This window comes from Cladophialophora psammophila (genome assembly GCF_000585535.1).
Source record: "Cladophialophora psammophila CBS 110553 chromosome Unknown aczJe-supercont1.37, whole genome shotgun sequence".
NCBI lineage: Eukaryota > Fungi > Ascomycota > Eurotiomycetes > Chaetothyriales > Herpotrichiellaceae > Cladophialophora > Cladophialophora psammophila.
The window spans coordinates 197,100-213,133 of NW_006912958.1; the positions used below are offsets into that span (position 1 = coordinate 197,100).

Genomic DNA, 16,034 nt, shown 5'->3' on the forward strand with positions numbered 1-16,034 from the left:
TGATCACCTATGTCTTGCCCGTCGTAGGGCAATGAGACGCCGACTCTTATCAGGAACTCCCATTGACGTCCTGGCTCGGTCGGCCGGTCGACCGCTGAAATCCTTGAGTTTATAATGAACGTGGTATATCGTTCAAAAGCAACGCTGACAAGACTTCTCTTAGGGGCTGGTACTGATGAGCTAGCCTGCCTCCGCGGGATGAAGAACTGCGATGGTCATGTTCACGCATATGGAATGAAACATGCAGTCGACAGATACATAAAACCATTTCCCTCGTCGCTTTCGCCTACTCCGAATTTCTCAGAGGTTTCCAACTCCGTCGCCCTTCATCTCATCCAAGCTTCAAAGTAGTTGCGTTGCTGGACTATTGGTACTTGTTATACTAATTGCTCGGTGGAGAACGAGCTCAGGCTTCCGCGGATCCTTCCTCCCAAGTGGCCCTTCTCCCAGAACTCTAGCCGTCAACGAGTCACCGGCCCTCCCTCCTTCAACCTTCTATCCCGTCGGTCCTCTAGTCTCCGAATCGAACTGCAGCTACCTCCCCTGAAATCTGACCGACCATGTCCATGACTATAATCACTACATCACCTATCACCTGAGCGTCTCGTCCTAAGGCGACATGCCCCATATAAATTATTGTGAAAGCTACGGCGGCTCGGTGACTCTTGCTTTGAGATCCCCAGGAGAGTGCGAGAAAGGCGGCGTTCTGGCGAGGAAGTTTTCGGCTCTGTCGTGGATGACGCTTGTCCTCTTCCCTGGTCTGCCTGGGAGCCCTCCACGGTTCCTTTAACGTTAAGAGATCTGGCGCTATTCCAATGGCCTACATGGCCAGGATCCTACTCGCAAGCTCTGAGCCACCAGACATACCTAGCAGGATTGGTGGTGGAGTCTGTCGCCAAGCTCGAATTTTGCCTGGCCGGAAGAATGGTGGTGGGACTTCCGATCTGTCCAAGGCTCGACTATGTGGTCGACCTGACTCACAAAACGTGGTGCCTTCCTACCTAGCTTGAGCCAACAAGCACCTTAATATTACCAAGTACATCACATGCATTGAGGTAGGGTCACTAGATCAAAACAGAAGACGGTGGAGACAAAAATGTCAATTGCTGAAAAGGAATGCAGGGGACCTTCATAAAAGAATGAGTGAAGGCTTCCTGACATGCTCCCGCCACGCCAGACCTGTGGCTGAGACTGCCCGTCTTGCGAAAGTCATCCTCCGCAGATGTAGAATGGGGCGGCATACAACGCCGCAACTTCGATCATTTTGCCGCAATTATAGCAATCAGGAATCTGGCCCCCTTCCGTGCGAATATACCCTCCATGCCGTCCAAAAATGGCGTCCCTCAAGAATTGCTTGTCATGGGTTTGGAGGCCCGCCTTCGCGAAATCGAGGAAGCTGTAGTGGCGGCCACACTGGGAACAGTATTCTGATCCTTTCACAAAGCGACAAGTGAAGTCTGGGAGTATCCCCTTCTCAATGCCAAGCAGCTCTTCCGCTGGCCTTGCATCGTCAGCAGGCGTCTTGAGGAGCAGCACGCGGTCTGGTGAATCTTTGAGGTGTTCCGCTTTCGTGGCATCGAATTGCTCCTTGAAGACAATCATGATGGTTTATAGGTGAGATAATGGAGGGACGAGTCTTGAAACCCACCTTTATTTATGCCAAAGCTGCCGATATGGGACTCGTACATCACCCGGCGAGCCGAGCTTCACTTCTAAACAGATTACCCTGAGCCCTTACGGTGGATTTTGCCAATGCTGGCGCGTAGGGGGACGAACCTGACCAACTATTGGTGGGCAGGAAATTACACCAAAGAATTAACAATTGCATTGAAGCCAACATATCTTCATTCATCCTTGTCAACACGTCTGTTGCCCACACCATCATTTTCAGCAAAAGTTGCAGGGTAACCCATCCTGACCTATTATGTTCGCCTCAGCAACATATCGCCAACCAGAATCTACCATCTGGGAAGAAACCATGCATGCCTCCTAATTTTAGGCAAGGGCTCAGGCGAAAACCAGGGCTGGGGGCGAGCTCACGGACACTAGCGCAATGTGAGGGAAGGGAGTGTAAGGACAGGTGGGAACTGAGCAGGCTGGGTTGCGGGGTTGTGCACCGTTTTCCATGTTACTGAATCACACCCACATGTCAGTCATTATCTCTGTCCTGTGCTTGCATGTGCTAACTTCAAAGGTGAAAGTGACCTCGCCGGGGTTGAACACAACAGCTACCCTGTTTTCCGCTTTGATCTCAGGCATTGTTTCGGCAGTCGTGAAGCGGCTGTGCTAGTGGCTGGACTCGGTTTGCGTGAACGAGCTGAACTCGAGCATCGGTGTGGCAGATCTTTAGAGGCTGAAAAGAGCAGGATCCAAGGGCAAGTAACCCAAGTCGGCGATCCGCATGGTGGATCGCGCAACGGACCGCGTGGGACGTGCAGCTGGCAATCCTAGCGTACTCGTTATGCTCTGTTTGCTTACACAGCGAGTACCCTCGCTGTCTGTGCTGCTAATTCATGCATTTGTTGTCGTGGTTTTGCATCGCGTCTCCAATTTGGGTGGCTTTCATCGAGTGACGGATTGGCTGGACTGCGAAGTGGTTCCTGTTGATCTGATCTCCAACTTCTTCGGCTTCTCTCTCGGCGCATTTTCATCTGCCTTTGTCTGGCATGGTGACTTGGGCGTCTGGCTAGGTGCTTTTGGAGGAGCAGGTCGAGGCTTTGAAGGTGACCGAGGCTTTGCTGATGCTTTTGGTTGCTGGTTCTGATTTGATGCTGTCGCGGTCTTTGGCTTACTTCCAGCTGGAGTAGGGTTGCTCCCTTTGGATTGTCTCCCCAGTCCTGGAATCGACGGCATTGAGGGCATTGAGGGCATTGAGGGCATTGAGGGCATCGAAGGCATCGAAGGCATCGAAGGCATACTCGGGAGGTAGCGTGTCAAATCCTTGGCCCATTGGTGGTAATCCTCCTGACTCCGACCTCCGTCATCGTCCCGCATCTCCTCCAATTCTTTTTGGTTCGGGGCCTTCGTCTGCTGCGTCTCCGACACCATCTTCTCCAGCGCCTTCTTCTGACTTGACGTAGCTTGCCAGTTGGGAAAATCGCCCACAATACTCCTCAAAGCGTGACTTGCCATCTGGCCCAAATCCCAGAATGGACCAGTGATTGCACTGTATGCAGATCCAATACCACCTCCCAGCAGAGCGCCCGCCGAAGACACCACACCGCCTACCAGCGCCATACGCTGCTTGACGGAGTTCGTAGGCTTTCTTTGCGGCTTCGAGGGCGAGCTGCGCGCTCACGGACGAGCTTTGTTTCACTTCATGCGCTGGGATGACTGGCTTGCTGGTAGGAGTGGAAGATGCATTGTTGACTCTAGGTTTAGGGGTACTCTGTGGTTGTTGCTCCTGCTGTGTCGTCCGTGTTTGCGGCTTCTGCTGCGACGTCTGTGGTGGCAGCTTCTTGGGTGACATCTCAGCTCACGAGTCCGAGTGAGTCTTACTGCACGAGAGTTATATCGTCCGTGCGAATGGGTACCTAAGATAAAGTTCTGTGTGATGGCTTTTCATGCTGGACTACGTTGACGAATATCCAGTTCAGGAGTTGAGGTACGTCACTGTTACAGTGGTATGCTTAGCACGGCTATGGTAGAGTTTGCCAAACCTTTGACGTCAAGGCTGGCGGTTCGTAATCCGGAGAGAGATCTTCTTGCGAATCGCGCCACACATGTGGAACCCTAGAGCGCTGCGACCGCGTAGACCGGCCTCCCGGTCTCTGCTGGTCCTGCCATTTCATGCTATTCCACTTCAGTGTACATACCGAGAGGAGAGGTTCTGGTCCCTTCAGCGGAGGTGTTGATTTAGGCCAAAAAGGCCGCCACCACAGCAGTCCTTATATACACCCTAAAAATAGCCCAATCGTCAGCGCATTGTCTTTCCTGACATCGCCGTTCTTAGCTATGGGGTCAGAGTATGAGGGACAGAGATCCTACCACGGTAAGCGTCCTATAATCCCCTATGACCTGGGCGGAACGTCCTGGAGATCTCCCTATCCTAGTTCGACAGGCCGAGAACAAAACTCAGGCCTATGATAGCGTACCCATCATGTTCGGTACCCCAGGACCTCCCCACTCCTGGGAACCGTATCCCCTGAAGGCGTTCACACTTTTATGAACGCCGTCCGTCGCATCGCCCGATCATATAGATTACGTTAGCCACACTCCCCGCCGCATACGGAGTATATGGCGCTAATTAGCTTTGGGAGACCTCTAGGGAGGCTATGTAAGAGAAGGGGCCGGAGGAAATGGTAGCGCAATAGTGATTGGGAATGAGTCCGTAAAGATGCTTCGTGGGAGCCTATACCTGATATAGCTTATCCCGCATCTGCAGAATTAGCCATGTTTAGAACAGGTTAGCGCACTAACAATTTCAGGTCGTCGTTGGCGCTACATGCGGCGGAGCGGGTCAGGATGAAGGGCGAGTGCGAAGGTGAGCGAGGTGAGTGCAATGATGAGAGGAAGGGCGAGTGGACATAAAAGCGGCATGGCCGGATTTTACTCAACTTTTCCCGCCTCGCCGCCAAGATAAACCGCCACGCTTAGGTAGCACAGTCTTGCACAGTCTTCAGTATGGAATAGCGCTCTCGCCCAGCCCAGTCGGCATTCAGATATACATGATTAATTGAGGACTTTTAGAAAGGGGAGATTTAGAAGCTTTGTGCTCGTTCTGGCATGCGACCAAGCTGGCTGGCGAGCTGGGTAAAGGCACAGGTTATTAGAGGTGGCATTCAACTCTCGTTGTCAATGAAACGCGAAGAAAGACCTGGCCGATGTGTCGAATGCAAGGCACAGTTTGAAAGGGGTACATATGTCGAAGTACTGAGCTCGACACCCCACAGAGAGCCACGGCTACATGGTACATGACACGTGAACGCATCTAGCAAGAACCCATGCTGCGCACAGGTTACATATGGGACCCTTCATTCTAGCCAGCAAGCAAAGAAGCAAAAAGTCTATTGATTTCTAACGAGAAGAACATCCTCTCTCTCCCCTATCGTACAATGGTTGGAGGTGGGTATCTTTTGTCTCCAGGACAGTTATCTCCCTCCATTTCCTTGCCTGCCCAATAGATCCAAGCGCCTGGTCGCTCGCAGTGACACACTCCGTGTTGGGACAAGCGGGAACACCAGAACGCCCCCTGTTTGTGCAACGGTTGACATGAGGACAGGCCATTAGAAGTGATACAAACGTACAGTAACGCCGAGGCGCAGTGACGGTGACGGTATCATGAAGTAGTCCCGAAGAGCCGTAAGAAAATCTCGTAGGTCGACATCATCACAGCGGCGGCAGGTACAGCTCGCAGCAAATGTGGCGTCATACCGCCATACAACCCGGCCAACCCTTCCTCTTTGGCCACGAGACGGAAGCACTGCACCAGGCCGGTGTATTTCATCGTGACTCTGCCCGTCTCCGTGGTGATGGTTGGGGCTTGCCGTAATCTCGTCCTGACGACTTCGTGTGGGTATGTAATGACTGCCGCGAAGAGCTTCGCACCGGCCGCGGCGCAAAACTTCCCTCCAAATTCCTCCGCATCGTCGAACATCGTTCGTTGGTAACCCGGCAGTGACAGCCGCTTAGCTTCCCTTCGAGCTAGGGACAGCTTCATCCGCTCATACAACACCCATTGAAGAGTAGACTCGGTGACTCCCAGGTACGAGGCTGACAAGCCCCGATACAGGCCTCGAATGCCCTCATGTCGGACCGTCTGCTTGATGCAGTCCCAACTATTCTTGTACTGTCGTCCCTTTGAAGGATCGTGACTTGCCGTGGTTTTGTCCAGCTGTAGTCTTGTCTTGACGACCCAGATAGGATTCGTTGCAGTACCCGTTGCAATTCCCGCCGTAGCTGCCGCGAGGAGATGGACGCTCCATACATTTTCACGCCCCTCGGGGTTCAGATAGTTATTCAGGATTCTCTTGCCATTCCCGTAAACGTAAAAGTTGATGCTCCGCGCAGGCACGACGCCGATCAAGTTTGCTCCGAGACCTCGAAACAAGGCCCGAAAGCCCTCGTGTTGGTATATCGATCGGAGGATCTGTACAGTCTCGGCGATGTGGAAGAATGCTGCTCTGGGCACGGAGGTGAGGGTGAGCTTATGCGGCAGCGGGTGTTGAGCGTGAAGAACCCTCAGTTGAGCTTGATAGAAATCGGACTGCAGTCGGGTCTTCAGGACGTCAAGAGGAGAAGTGAGAGTGGCCGCAGCCATGCCACCAATACTAGGACATCATGAGATTTGGATTAGGAACATAGGGTTTGCGCGCATACCCTCCCGCGACAAAATGAGCCCAGGGCTTCGCCTTGGGCCCCTCCTTTGCTACCGCAGTCGCATGGTCACGCTGTCCCTCCGGAACAACTTGTCCAGTCTCCCGGGACTGTAGAATCAGAGTACTTTCTCCTCTTGTGCTGGTACCCTGGAAAGGCTCGGGAGTCGCTGCGGGAAAGGTCATGAACGTTTTGCGGGATCACGTAGAAGAAGAAAAAGCCTGCACGAATGTTGGAAACAAGGTCACAGAGAGACAGAAGTGTACAGTCAACGAGGGAATGGAAGAATAATGCTGGTAGTACAACGCAAGGCGACAACGACGAGATGGAACTGAATTTCGCTGCAACTCGTTCGATGAGCCAGAAAGGAAATGGAAATTTTGAATCGGGACCGGAAAAATTAAAAATCCGACCAACTGAGAGCCTCGCCGCGGTCACGTGGAAGGCTCTGAATCGCTAGATTTTCTCCCGTTGATCAAGTTCGGGCCTCTTTTGCCACATGCAAACAGATGATCTACTTAGAAAGAATGCACACATTTGCAATAGCAAAGCTGAAACCTACCTTTGCCTATCCCTCGGCTGATCCCGAAAGAAGGTGCTCTCCGTCAGATGGAGAATGTTGGGGTATGGGCACCATACCAGGGCCGAGGTATGTAATGAGGTAGCATGAGCCCCTAGCCGGCTATTTATCCACCAATCTTTGCTTCCACCGGATCTTTGTCCGACCTCATCCTTCCCTTTCCTTTCCCACCGGAACCTCTCTCGTGGTCGTTCCCAAGGCTGCCCAAGCTCGATACTTTGTTGTTTTCGTCATGAAACTGTACAGGCTCAGGCCTCCGGCGGTTAACCTGCAGCGAGAAGACGTCGAATCTCTGATATCCCCCGACAACATCATGGTACTGCTTGCCTTCTATACACTCATTCAGGTCTAGATCTGCAAAGAGAATTGCTTCCATATCCGTGACGATACTTTGTCCATCCAGCTGGCGATTGGTGGTGAGGTCCAACGCAAACCGGCTCTGGACGGTCTTGCCTGTTGGATCAAGAAACTGACTTGCTGCTCGGGGGTAGCTTGCTAGCTTCTTTTGCATATCATCTGGCATCTCGGTCATTGCAGCAATGTCAGCAATGGCGACATCGTCGAGATGTCCCGCACTCATGATTCCGAAGCATTTGGCTTCAAAGCAATGAGCCGCTGCTCGCGTGTGATTGGCGGCAAGATTGTCATAATTGCGACTGCTGGTGCCCACAGGGTTGACCTCATTGTCAGAGTCACCGACGAGGACCCTAGTAGGCCAGATGGCGGGCCAGGTGGAAATATGGACTTGCTCTCCCTGTGCCATAAGAGTATATCGGGCCAGCGGATTGGTATTCTCACCACAGATCAGTGCCCCAATCTTGCCGTATTGGGTTTGTGCAACGCGTAGGCCATAGCCGTCCCCAGGAGCCCATGTCAACTTCTCAAAGAACGTAGGCATCAGTTTTCGATGATGCACCAGGATCTCGCCATCGTCGCCAATGATTATATTGGTGTTGAAAAGAGTCCCGGAGCTGTATCGCACTCTCTCTGATATTCCCAGACTCACTACGACGCGGTTGTCGCGTGCTGCTTGACGGATGGCAGAGATCTCTTCGCCGTCGACATAGACCGATTCCTGCGCCATCCGTCGGAAGAAGTGATGGGTATGGGTGGGCGGCAGCAGCGAGGACCATATTGGGAATGCAGGGATTGACGACTCCGGGAACACCACTAGTTTTGCCGAGTATCTGGCAGCTGTCTTGATGCAATTAACCGTCTTCTGCGTTGTGCGAGCAGCAGACAGAATGTGGGGTGAGATGTGGCATGCTGCTGCCCTCAGGCTGGATAGAGCCATGATACAGACTGCGGCGTGTCGCTAGGACAAAAGCCTGAAGCAGCAGTCAGCCGAGATGAAATCCCCGGGCAGCCCTCCATTGGATTTAGGCCGCCTTGCCCCGTGGTCTGATGAAAGCTAAAGCTGGGGGAGGACATACAACAAAACGTCTCCGTGGTGAGCAGGGGTTGAGTGGCTTTCCGAATCTGGTGTCCGCTGCCTCGGTTCTCGGATTACGCGAACGGTACCCGTCGAGCCCGTTCACCCCCAGCAAGCAAGCTCAAAGTTCTGATCGTTGTTGTTGATCACTAAATCCATCCCATCTCGTTCCTCATCACCATCTTTCAATTTGCTATAATTCCCGCCTTGTTACTTCGATCAGGGAACCCTCTCACCACTTTCCCTGCTTCTTCTCCAGCTACACAGTTGCTTCAAGATGTCTGTCCCCTATCTCATCAATAGCGCCGGCGGGCACATTTCTGCCTCGGAGAGAATCCCAGTTATCGCCAGACCTTTCGTGAGCGAGCGAGCGAAGAAGACACTGGACCTGGTAAGTCAGAATGAATGACAAAGCCCTTGAACCATCTCTCCCACACCGCTTTCATTGCTGCCGCAGTGTACGGTGTCCTGGAGCTAGCCCCAGGCCCAATATCTTCCACTATGGTTGAAGTCAATGGACATCAAAGAAAAAGAAAAGAGCCAATATCAATGATTCGGCGCCTTCTAGGTTGAGAGATTCGTCGAGGAAGAATGCATCCCTGCCGACGCCGTCTTCGCCCAACAGATCAACCAACACGGCAGGGACCCGGTCTCCCGCTTCGACGCCCATCCCCAGATCATTGAAGACCTCAAGGCCAAAGCTCGCAAACTGGGTCTATGGAACATGTTCCTGCCCAAGAACCACTTTAAGGAAGGTGCCGGATTCTCCAACCTTGAATACGGCTTGATGGCCGAGTACCTGGGTAAATCCAGCACCGCCAGCGAAGCTACCAACTGTGCGGCTCCCGACACGGGCAACATGGAAGTATTCGCCAAGTACGGGACCGAGGAGCAGAAGCAGAAATGGCTTGGGCCGTTGTTGAACGGAGAGATCCGGTCGGCGTTTTTGATGACAGAGCCGCAAGTGGCGAGCAGTGATGCGACGAACATCGAGTTGAACATGAGGAGGGATGGGGATTACTACGTGCTCAACGGCCAGGTTTGTCTTATCGTCATGACTATTCCCTCTACCTCGTGTCTGACAATGTGGTGAAAAGAAATGGTGGTCCAGCGGGGCCGGCGACCGCCGATGCAAGATCTACATCGTCATGGGCAAATCCGACCCCAACAACCCGAACCCCTACAGACAACAATCAGTCATTCTCGTGCCCGCTGACACCCCTGGCCTTACCATTGAGCGCATGCTGTCGGTGATTGGCTTCGACGATGCTCCTCACGGACATGGCCATATCACCTTCAACAATGTCCGTGTGCACAAGAGCAACATGATCTTGGGCGAGGGACGAGGCTTCGAGGTCGTCCAGGGCCGTCTCGGACCCGGCAGAATTCACCACGCCATGAGATCTGTCGGTGCTGTAAGTTGGAATTCCGCCACGCTCCCAAAACTGGTGATTTTGGTGCATGTTCTAATCAAACCTTTGTTTTTCTGTCTACAGGCCGAGAGAGCCCTCGAGTACTTCCTGGCGCGCATGAACGACCCGGCCAAGAAGCCGTTCGGCAAACTGCTCGCGGAGCACGGCATCATGCTGGAGCGGGTGGCGCGCTCACGGATCGAAATCGACGCCGCGCGCCTCGCGGTGCTCAACGCGGCCATCAAAATCGACCAGTCCAACGCCAAGGACGCCCTTAAAGAGATCGCCGAGGTGAAAGTGCAGGTGCCCAACATGCTCCTCGACGTGCTCGATCGCGCCATCCAGGCGTACGGCGGCGCCGGCGTGTCCCAGGACACACCCCTCGCAAACATGTGGGCCAGCGGGCGCACGATGCGCATCGTCGACGGGCCCGACGAGGTGCACATCCTCCAGCTGGGGCGGAACGAGAACAAGCGCGGCCCCGCGCTGTTGAAGCGCATCGAGGCACAGAAGAAGAAGACCGAAGAGCTGTTCAGGCAGTATGGCCTCGAGGCGAAGGATCCCTTGGCCCTGAAGCGCGTCAGTGGAGGCCAGTCGAAGTTGTAGGTAGTCTGCGCATGAAACTTCTCACGGTGTGAGAAGATTTGGGGTTGGATCGATCACTGGCCTTTTTGCTGTGTATGTGTGTGTCTCCATTTGAGTAAATCAGGGGGAAAAAAGGCCCAAATCTGCTGCTTCTGTGTATCTGCAATGCTCCGCAGCTTGGTCCTCTTTTGGGGACTTGTCTTCTTTGTTCTTGTTCCTTGTGTGCTGTGAGTGAGTGAGTGAGTGCGTGCGTGAGTGTGAGACACTTTCTCCAGAACTTTTTCCGTTCCTACTCGACCAAGCAAGCATGTACCTCCTATCTGAGCACTTCCTCCGTTTTCAGACGATATTCGCTCAACATCCCGCTAGGAGGATTGTATATATATAAGATCAAATTTTAGTGGGTCTCGCTGGCGCGAGAGGGCCTTCCTTCCCCTTCTTCGCTCTCCCGCTTGGTGGTTGCTGGTCGATGGTTGGTGATGCCACGGTGTTACGACGCTCTCAGTGATCTCGCCGTTGCCAGGCTCATTTATCACCGCCTGGGTAGATATGTCTCGCCCATATCATCATTCTCTTCCTCACCCACTCACCCAACTCCTGCGCCGTCGTGGTCGTCGAAACAGTCAGGTCGACGTGGCCGTTGTAAGTAAGCCAGCATGAGAAATACTCCCCGGCATGAGCAGCAGGAGGTGTGGCACATGCTGGGTCTGGCCCTTCCTTGGGCGAAGGAGGCGGGACAGTGAAGGTAAGATGGGGCAGACCAAACCTGCTGGAACGGGGCGCACTTGACCACCCTTTTTTCGTCCATGTTTTGGAAAGTGTTGTGAAGGTTTTGCTAGTGCGGTTTGCTCAATGGATTGTCTCTGTTCAAATCTGGAGTCGTATGTAGGTGTGTATGTGTCTTTCCTGCTCCCAAGAAGATTTGGCTAACACTTCCCGTCTCTATAAAAGCCAAGAGCGAGAGGACCCTCAGGTCTGCGTCTACACATGGTCACTACAGACATCGTTAGAACTTCGAGTCCCTATGTACCTCGTATGCAGACGAACCCGATGGTGATGGTTCAGTTTCCCCAGACTGTGCATGGAGAGTATGCATGCACGTACAGTAGTCTTAATTTATGCCAGGGGTAAGTCGACTTTGACGTTAGTCATTGAAGTTGTAGTAAGAGAGGTACTCATCCATGCAATATGCATACAGTCTTGCGTCCAACGTGGCATTTTCGGCCTGGCCGATCAAAGTTGCTCTTGGGCCATCTCACGTGGAAGAGGTCAGTGGCCAACGCTGATCAATTCAATCCAGCCATGGGTGGGGCATGGCAAAACCCTCCTGGGATTCTTTTCCTTTGGCGTACCTGCTCAGTGACCGGGGTTCCGGATGCCGTTGCGACAGTATATATTAGCCCAAGAGTTTCAGCGTTAGCCATTCTGAAAATGGTCGGATTCCAAATTAGAACTTCAGGCCAGACATGGCTGCTGAGTGGTCGATCCTGGTTCGAGGAGCCGCATTTGACCCAGACAACTGGAAACTGAACGTGCGCGTCAAACTTCTGGCCCTTTGCTGTGAATGGTCGCGGAGTGAGAAGAATGTCTTGTTCGGGATTCAGACTTTGGTTTCTGGTGGGAAGCATCTGCAAGGGGATCTTTGGAGTTTGGCTCATCAAACTTGCGTTGTCATTGCGGAGAGCTGGTGTTCAAGGCCTCAAGAGCCCAGGTCTGCGAGAATTCGGGCGAGGTGCACGCATGTCTGTCACAGAACGGTCTGTTAGGCAAGTTGCGACTATGGCACAGCTTGACGAGAACGAAGAGAAGGCCCATACACACGGTAGAGATAGATACCTCTTGATTATCCGCGTGACTTTCCCCGGCAGCACCGAAGAACAATTGTCAGGCGTGCATCGAAGTTGGGATTAGCTCGCAGTCATCCGAGACCCAACTATTGAGCGGTGACTAGGTTTCTGGAGCTGAATGTTACGCGCAAGTCGATCGGCGCAAGGGCCATAGTGTGCGCAGGTTCGCATCGGGGAGGCACCTCCGAGGTCGATCCTTGGACATTCTTTCTCTGCTTGTCTTTTCGATAGCTGCAGAGGGCTCGATGAAGGGCCGCCTATGGTAGACTTTGCGCCAGCGCGAAGGGTGAGACGAGGAGCGGTGGCACCATGCATTGCATAGATGGACCCTTCACCCTTCATCCCTCTACTTCCCTCTCGAGGCAACCACATTGGTGCAGAGATATCCGACGGAGAACAAGCAAAGATGCCCTTTCAGACTTTGTTTCGCAGAAAAAGCGTAGCATGTGTCCCGGTTTGATCGACAAGACATGTCACTTGCCGAAACCTCCAGGTCCAAGCATACGCGCTCGAACAGTTCCGCAGGGACTTAGGGTTCGAATCGAAAGGGTGGTTCGATCATGTCAGTGGGCGAACAGACGGGTAGCATAACCGTGGGGAAGTTTGTAGAAATCTTAGAGCATGGGCGAGGTTGAACAATGCCATGTTTTGCCGGGCCATGGGCCACGGCGGTGGCGCAATCCAGCTTCAAGGCTCCAGCTGCGTCCGCCAGTAGACCTGGACTGGCATACGAAGTACTTGTACCTTCTTAGACATTGTTCTCTTTCCTCCTCGCATGTGCCACAATAACAACAGCCTGGTGACTTGGCCCCTCTCCACCATTGCCTGCTGACAACTGGTATTTCCATATTTGCATCTACTTTGAGGTTTTGCCTTTCTGTTATGTTGGCGCCGTGGATGCAAGGCGACCTGTTCTCTAGAAAGTCAGCTACCCGCATCCCACCCCCATCTCCAGTACCAGATCCGTGCCCTTTCCAAAAGGTATGTTGCCACCAGCCTGATCTCTCCAAGCTCGCATCTTAGTGCCCAAAGACCTGGGTGAGAGATCGCATTTCCGCGGTTTCGGGTCATCAATGGGGTTGATATACCCCATATATGGACCATGTGTGTATATATTGCTCAATATCCCCCTTGTTCAGGGCCCCTCTACCCATCTCGCCTGACCCTCGTTCTGTTACGCTTTGGTGGTGCCACTTTCCGTCAATCACCGACTCGAGAAAACTCTTTCTGTCTATTTCCTACCATACATTTCGTCCCTTGTCAGGCTCAGAGAGCCCGCTCAGCGCCGGCGTCGGTCCCTTACGCGTCCCCCCTTTCAAAGCCACCGCCCAGCAATAGCGCCAGGATACTTGGCCAATCGTGTTTTTCCTTTTACTCATCAACGACTCTCACTTCCCAGACGTCAAATCCAAACTAAGCTTCTCGTGCAGATTCTGTCCGCTAAGACTCCAAGGAGCGGTTGTTCTTGGACGATGTGTCTCTGAGGCAGTCAATGCCCAGACCAACTCAGCGTGCCGAGTGTTGAATGCTTGCTAGGTCGCCATGGGATCTGAAGCCAGTACAGCGCCTAATGCATCCAAGTCCAAGCAGGAACGGATCCGCGATAATCAACGGCGCAGCCGCGCTCGGCGCCAGGAATATCTGGCTGGGCTAGAAAGACGGGTCAAAGAATGCCAGGTGGCCTGTCGCGAGGCTCAGCTGCAGCGCGCAGCGCTCGGTGATCTGCAAGTTGAAAATGCCCGTCTGCGAGATCTATTGAATTATGTCGGTATCAGTCCTAACCTCGTCGAGACTTTCGGCCGCCCTGACATGCAATCACTCCCGCATAACGCCGCAGCAGTTGCCCATCGACAAATCAGGCCCAAATATCAGCAGCCCAGCGTATTGGGCACCAGCGACTTGCCCAGCGCGACCATGACAAAACAGGAGTCGAATTCGGAATTATGTTGTCCGCCATACTCGTCCCCGACATCGCTTGGTCCTCCGATACCTGCTTTGACGACTGATAACCTACAAGTCTATGGTGGCAATCAGTGTCCACCTTTGGTGGCCACTTCTGACACGCCTACGACGAGTCTGCCTGAGATCGCCTCATTGTCCCCGGTCAGTTCGTACGAGTGGATGCTTTGCCCGGATAGTCAGAATCCCCCTGCGTTCTCTGACGAGAATTTCTGTTGCGATGCCTTTGGGATCCCCCCGAACGGACCGCTTTTGCCACCAGAGAACGCGAACGCCGTGCAATGTCTGATAGCGAAAGGGATAATCGAGCAGTACGACCCCACCCCTGCAGAAATGGATGAAATCGCGGCACGGCTTGCCACGGCCTTTAGCCTGCCAAAAACCCCGGGGTCGGGTTGTCGAGTCGACAGCCAACTTTTGCTTCAAATATTACAGGAGATGGATTCTAGACCGAAACGTGACTGAAATATGACGTTTCAATGGACGGTGGCATTTGTCTCCAGCCTATGCCACCCAATTTTGGCGCCTGCCATACCACTTGACTGCGTAGACAAGCGCGAGTAGAACTGGCACCTCGATGAGAGGCCCGACAGTTGCCGCCAGTGCTTGATCACTGTCAACACCATATGTGGCGATGGCGACGGCAATGGCCAACTCGAAATTGTTGCTCGCGGCTGTAAAGCTCTGGGTGCAGGAAAGGCGATATCCAAAACCGAGTCTCCTCGTGACCAGCAGCGTCGAGAGGAATATGACTGCAAAATACACAATGAGGGGAGCCGCAACCCTCACGACAGATACAATCTGGTGGACCACACGACGACCTTGGGATCCGAATAGGACAATGATGGTGAAGAGCAGGCCTATCAACGACAGTGGGCCAATCCATTTCAGGAATCGCTTTTCGTACCAGTCTTTGCCCACGAGGTTGCGAAGGCTAAATCGGGTGACGATGGCAGCGCCCAATGGTATCCCAAGGAAGACGCCAACGCTCTTCGCGACGGGAGCATAGTCGACATTGACGCCATCGGAAGAGTGACTGATAATGTTGATGAAAAGAAGGGCCAGCGGGGCGAAGAGGACCATCTGTAGGAGAGAATTGATGGCAACCAAGATGGCACAGTATTCATTGTCGCCACCAGCCAGACCAGTCCATATCAGAACCATAGCAATGCATCTCGCGATACCGACTAGGATGAGCCCATCGCGGAGGGCAGGTTCGTCCGGCAGGAAAGCCCACGCCAGACCCAGCTTAATTCTGTCAGTATTTGGAATCAGACCGGTCCACCATTCGAGACTTACCATGACGAGAGGTGCTATTATCCAATTCACAAAGACGCTGAAAACCACCTGCACCCAGAGGTTTCTTTCACGAAAGGAGTGATGTAAAGTCTCGAACCTGACCTTGCAAAGGATGGGATACATCATGACCAGCAACCCGATCGCTGACTTTACGGTTAGATGCCAATGGCCCATGGATTTCTCTCAGGCTGTGCTGGCGTACCTATTGGAATTGAGACGCCGACGAATTCACCTCGCTGGAGCGCGGGACCAGTGCTGGGGACGAAATTTCCCAGTAGAATCCCGGTGAGCATGGCCAAAAAGATCCACAGCGCAAGGAACTGATCGAGGATGCCGAGGCTCTTGAAGGCAGAGGTGTGGACGTCGGACGGTGGTTCGCTACCGGGCTGTTGCTCGACATCTCGGGGCGTGAGAGAGGGGGACAGTTCTGGGGCCAGTACGGCCTCTTTGTTTTGAACCTCCATCGAAGGAGTAGGTTGAATTAAGATTAGATGGAATGCAAGGTCTTTGGAGACGGCCGCTGCTTGTGAAGAAAACAAGAAATTGAGAGAGAGAAAATGGGCTAAGATACACCAGAGATGGATATTTGAGTAGAGCTTTATATT

General features: G+C 53.2%; 6 protein-coding genes across 6 annotated transcripts; 2 read left to right on the forward strand and 4 right to left on the reverse strand.

The window, feature by feature from the left end:
- Positions 1–2,562: 2,562 nt before the first annotated feature.
- On the reverse strand, positions 2,563–3,469 carry A1O5_12782 (uncharacterized protein; the record flags this gene model as incomplete). Its single annotated transcript, XM_007753351.1, has 2 exons — positions 2,563–3,166; positions 3,222–3,469. The coding sequence occupies 2 exons, from the start codon at positions 3,467–3,469 to the stop codon at positions 2,563–2,565; spliced, it is 852 nt and encodes a 283-aa protein (XP_007751541.1).
- Positions 3,470–5,278: 1,809 nt separating this feature from the next.
- On the reverse strand, positions 5,279–6,500 carry A1O5_12783 (uncharacterized protein; the record flags this gene model as incomplete). Its single annotated transcript, XM_007753352.1, has 2 exons — positions 5,279–6,269; positions 6,319–6,500. The coding sequence occupies 2 exons, from the start codon at positions 6,498–6,500 to the stop codon at positions 5,279–5,281; spliced, it is 1,173 nt and encodes a 390-aa protein (XP_007751542.1).
- Positions 6,501–7,001: 501 nt separating this feature from the next.
- Positions 7,002–8,189, reverse strand: A1O5_12784 (aliphatic nitrilase; the record flags this gene model as incomplete). Its single annotated transcript, XM_007753353.1, has 1 exon — positions 7,002–8,189. The coding sequence occupies one exon, from the start codon at positions 8,187–8,189 to the stop codon at positions 7,002–7,004; it is 1,188 nt and encodes a 395-aa protein (XP_007751543.1).
- Positions 8,190–8,604: 415 nt separating this feature from the next.
- On the forward strand, positions 8,605–10,345 carry A1O5_12785 (acyl-CoA dehydrogenase; the record flags this gene model as incomplete). The annotated part of the gene is made up of 4 exons (XM_007753354.1): positions 8,605–8,718; positions 8,896–9,366; positions 9,425–9,742; positions 9,824–10,345. 4 exons carry the CDS (start codon positions 8,605–8,607, stop codon positions 10,343–10,345), a joined length of 1,425 nt encoding a protein of 474 aa, XP_007751544.1.
- Positions 10,346–13,713: 3,368 nt separating this feature from the next.
- A1O5_12786 (uncharacterized protein) lies at positions 13,714–14,595 on the forward strand (the record flags this gene model as incomplete). The annotated part of the gene is made up of 1 exon (XM_007753355.1): positions 13,714–14,595. The coding sequence occupies one exon, from the start codon at positions 13,714–13,716 to the stop codon at positions 14,593–14,595; it is 882 nt and encodes a 293-aa protein (XP_007751545.1).
- Positions 14,596–14,634: 39 nt separating this feature from the next.
- Positions 14,635–15,893, reverse strand: A1O5_12787 (arsenical-resistance protein; the record flags this gene model as incomplete). The annotated part of the gene is made up of 3 exons (XM_007753356.1): positions 14,635–15,378; positions 15,430–15,572; positions 15,632–15,893. The coding sequence occupies 3 exons, from the start codon at positions 15,891–15,893 to the stop codon at positions 14,635–14,637; spliced, it is 1,149 nt and encodes a 382-aa protein (XP_007751546.1).
- Positions 15,894–16,034: the final 141 nt, after the last annotated feature.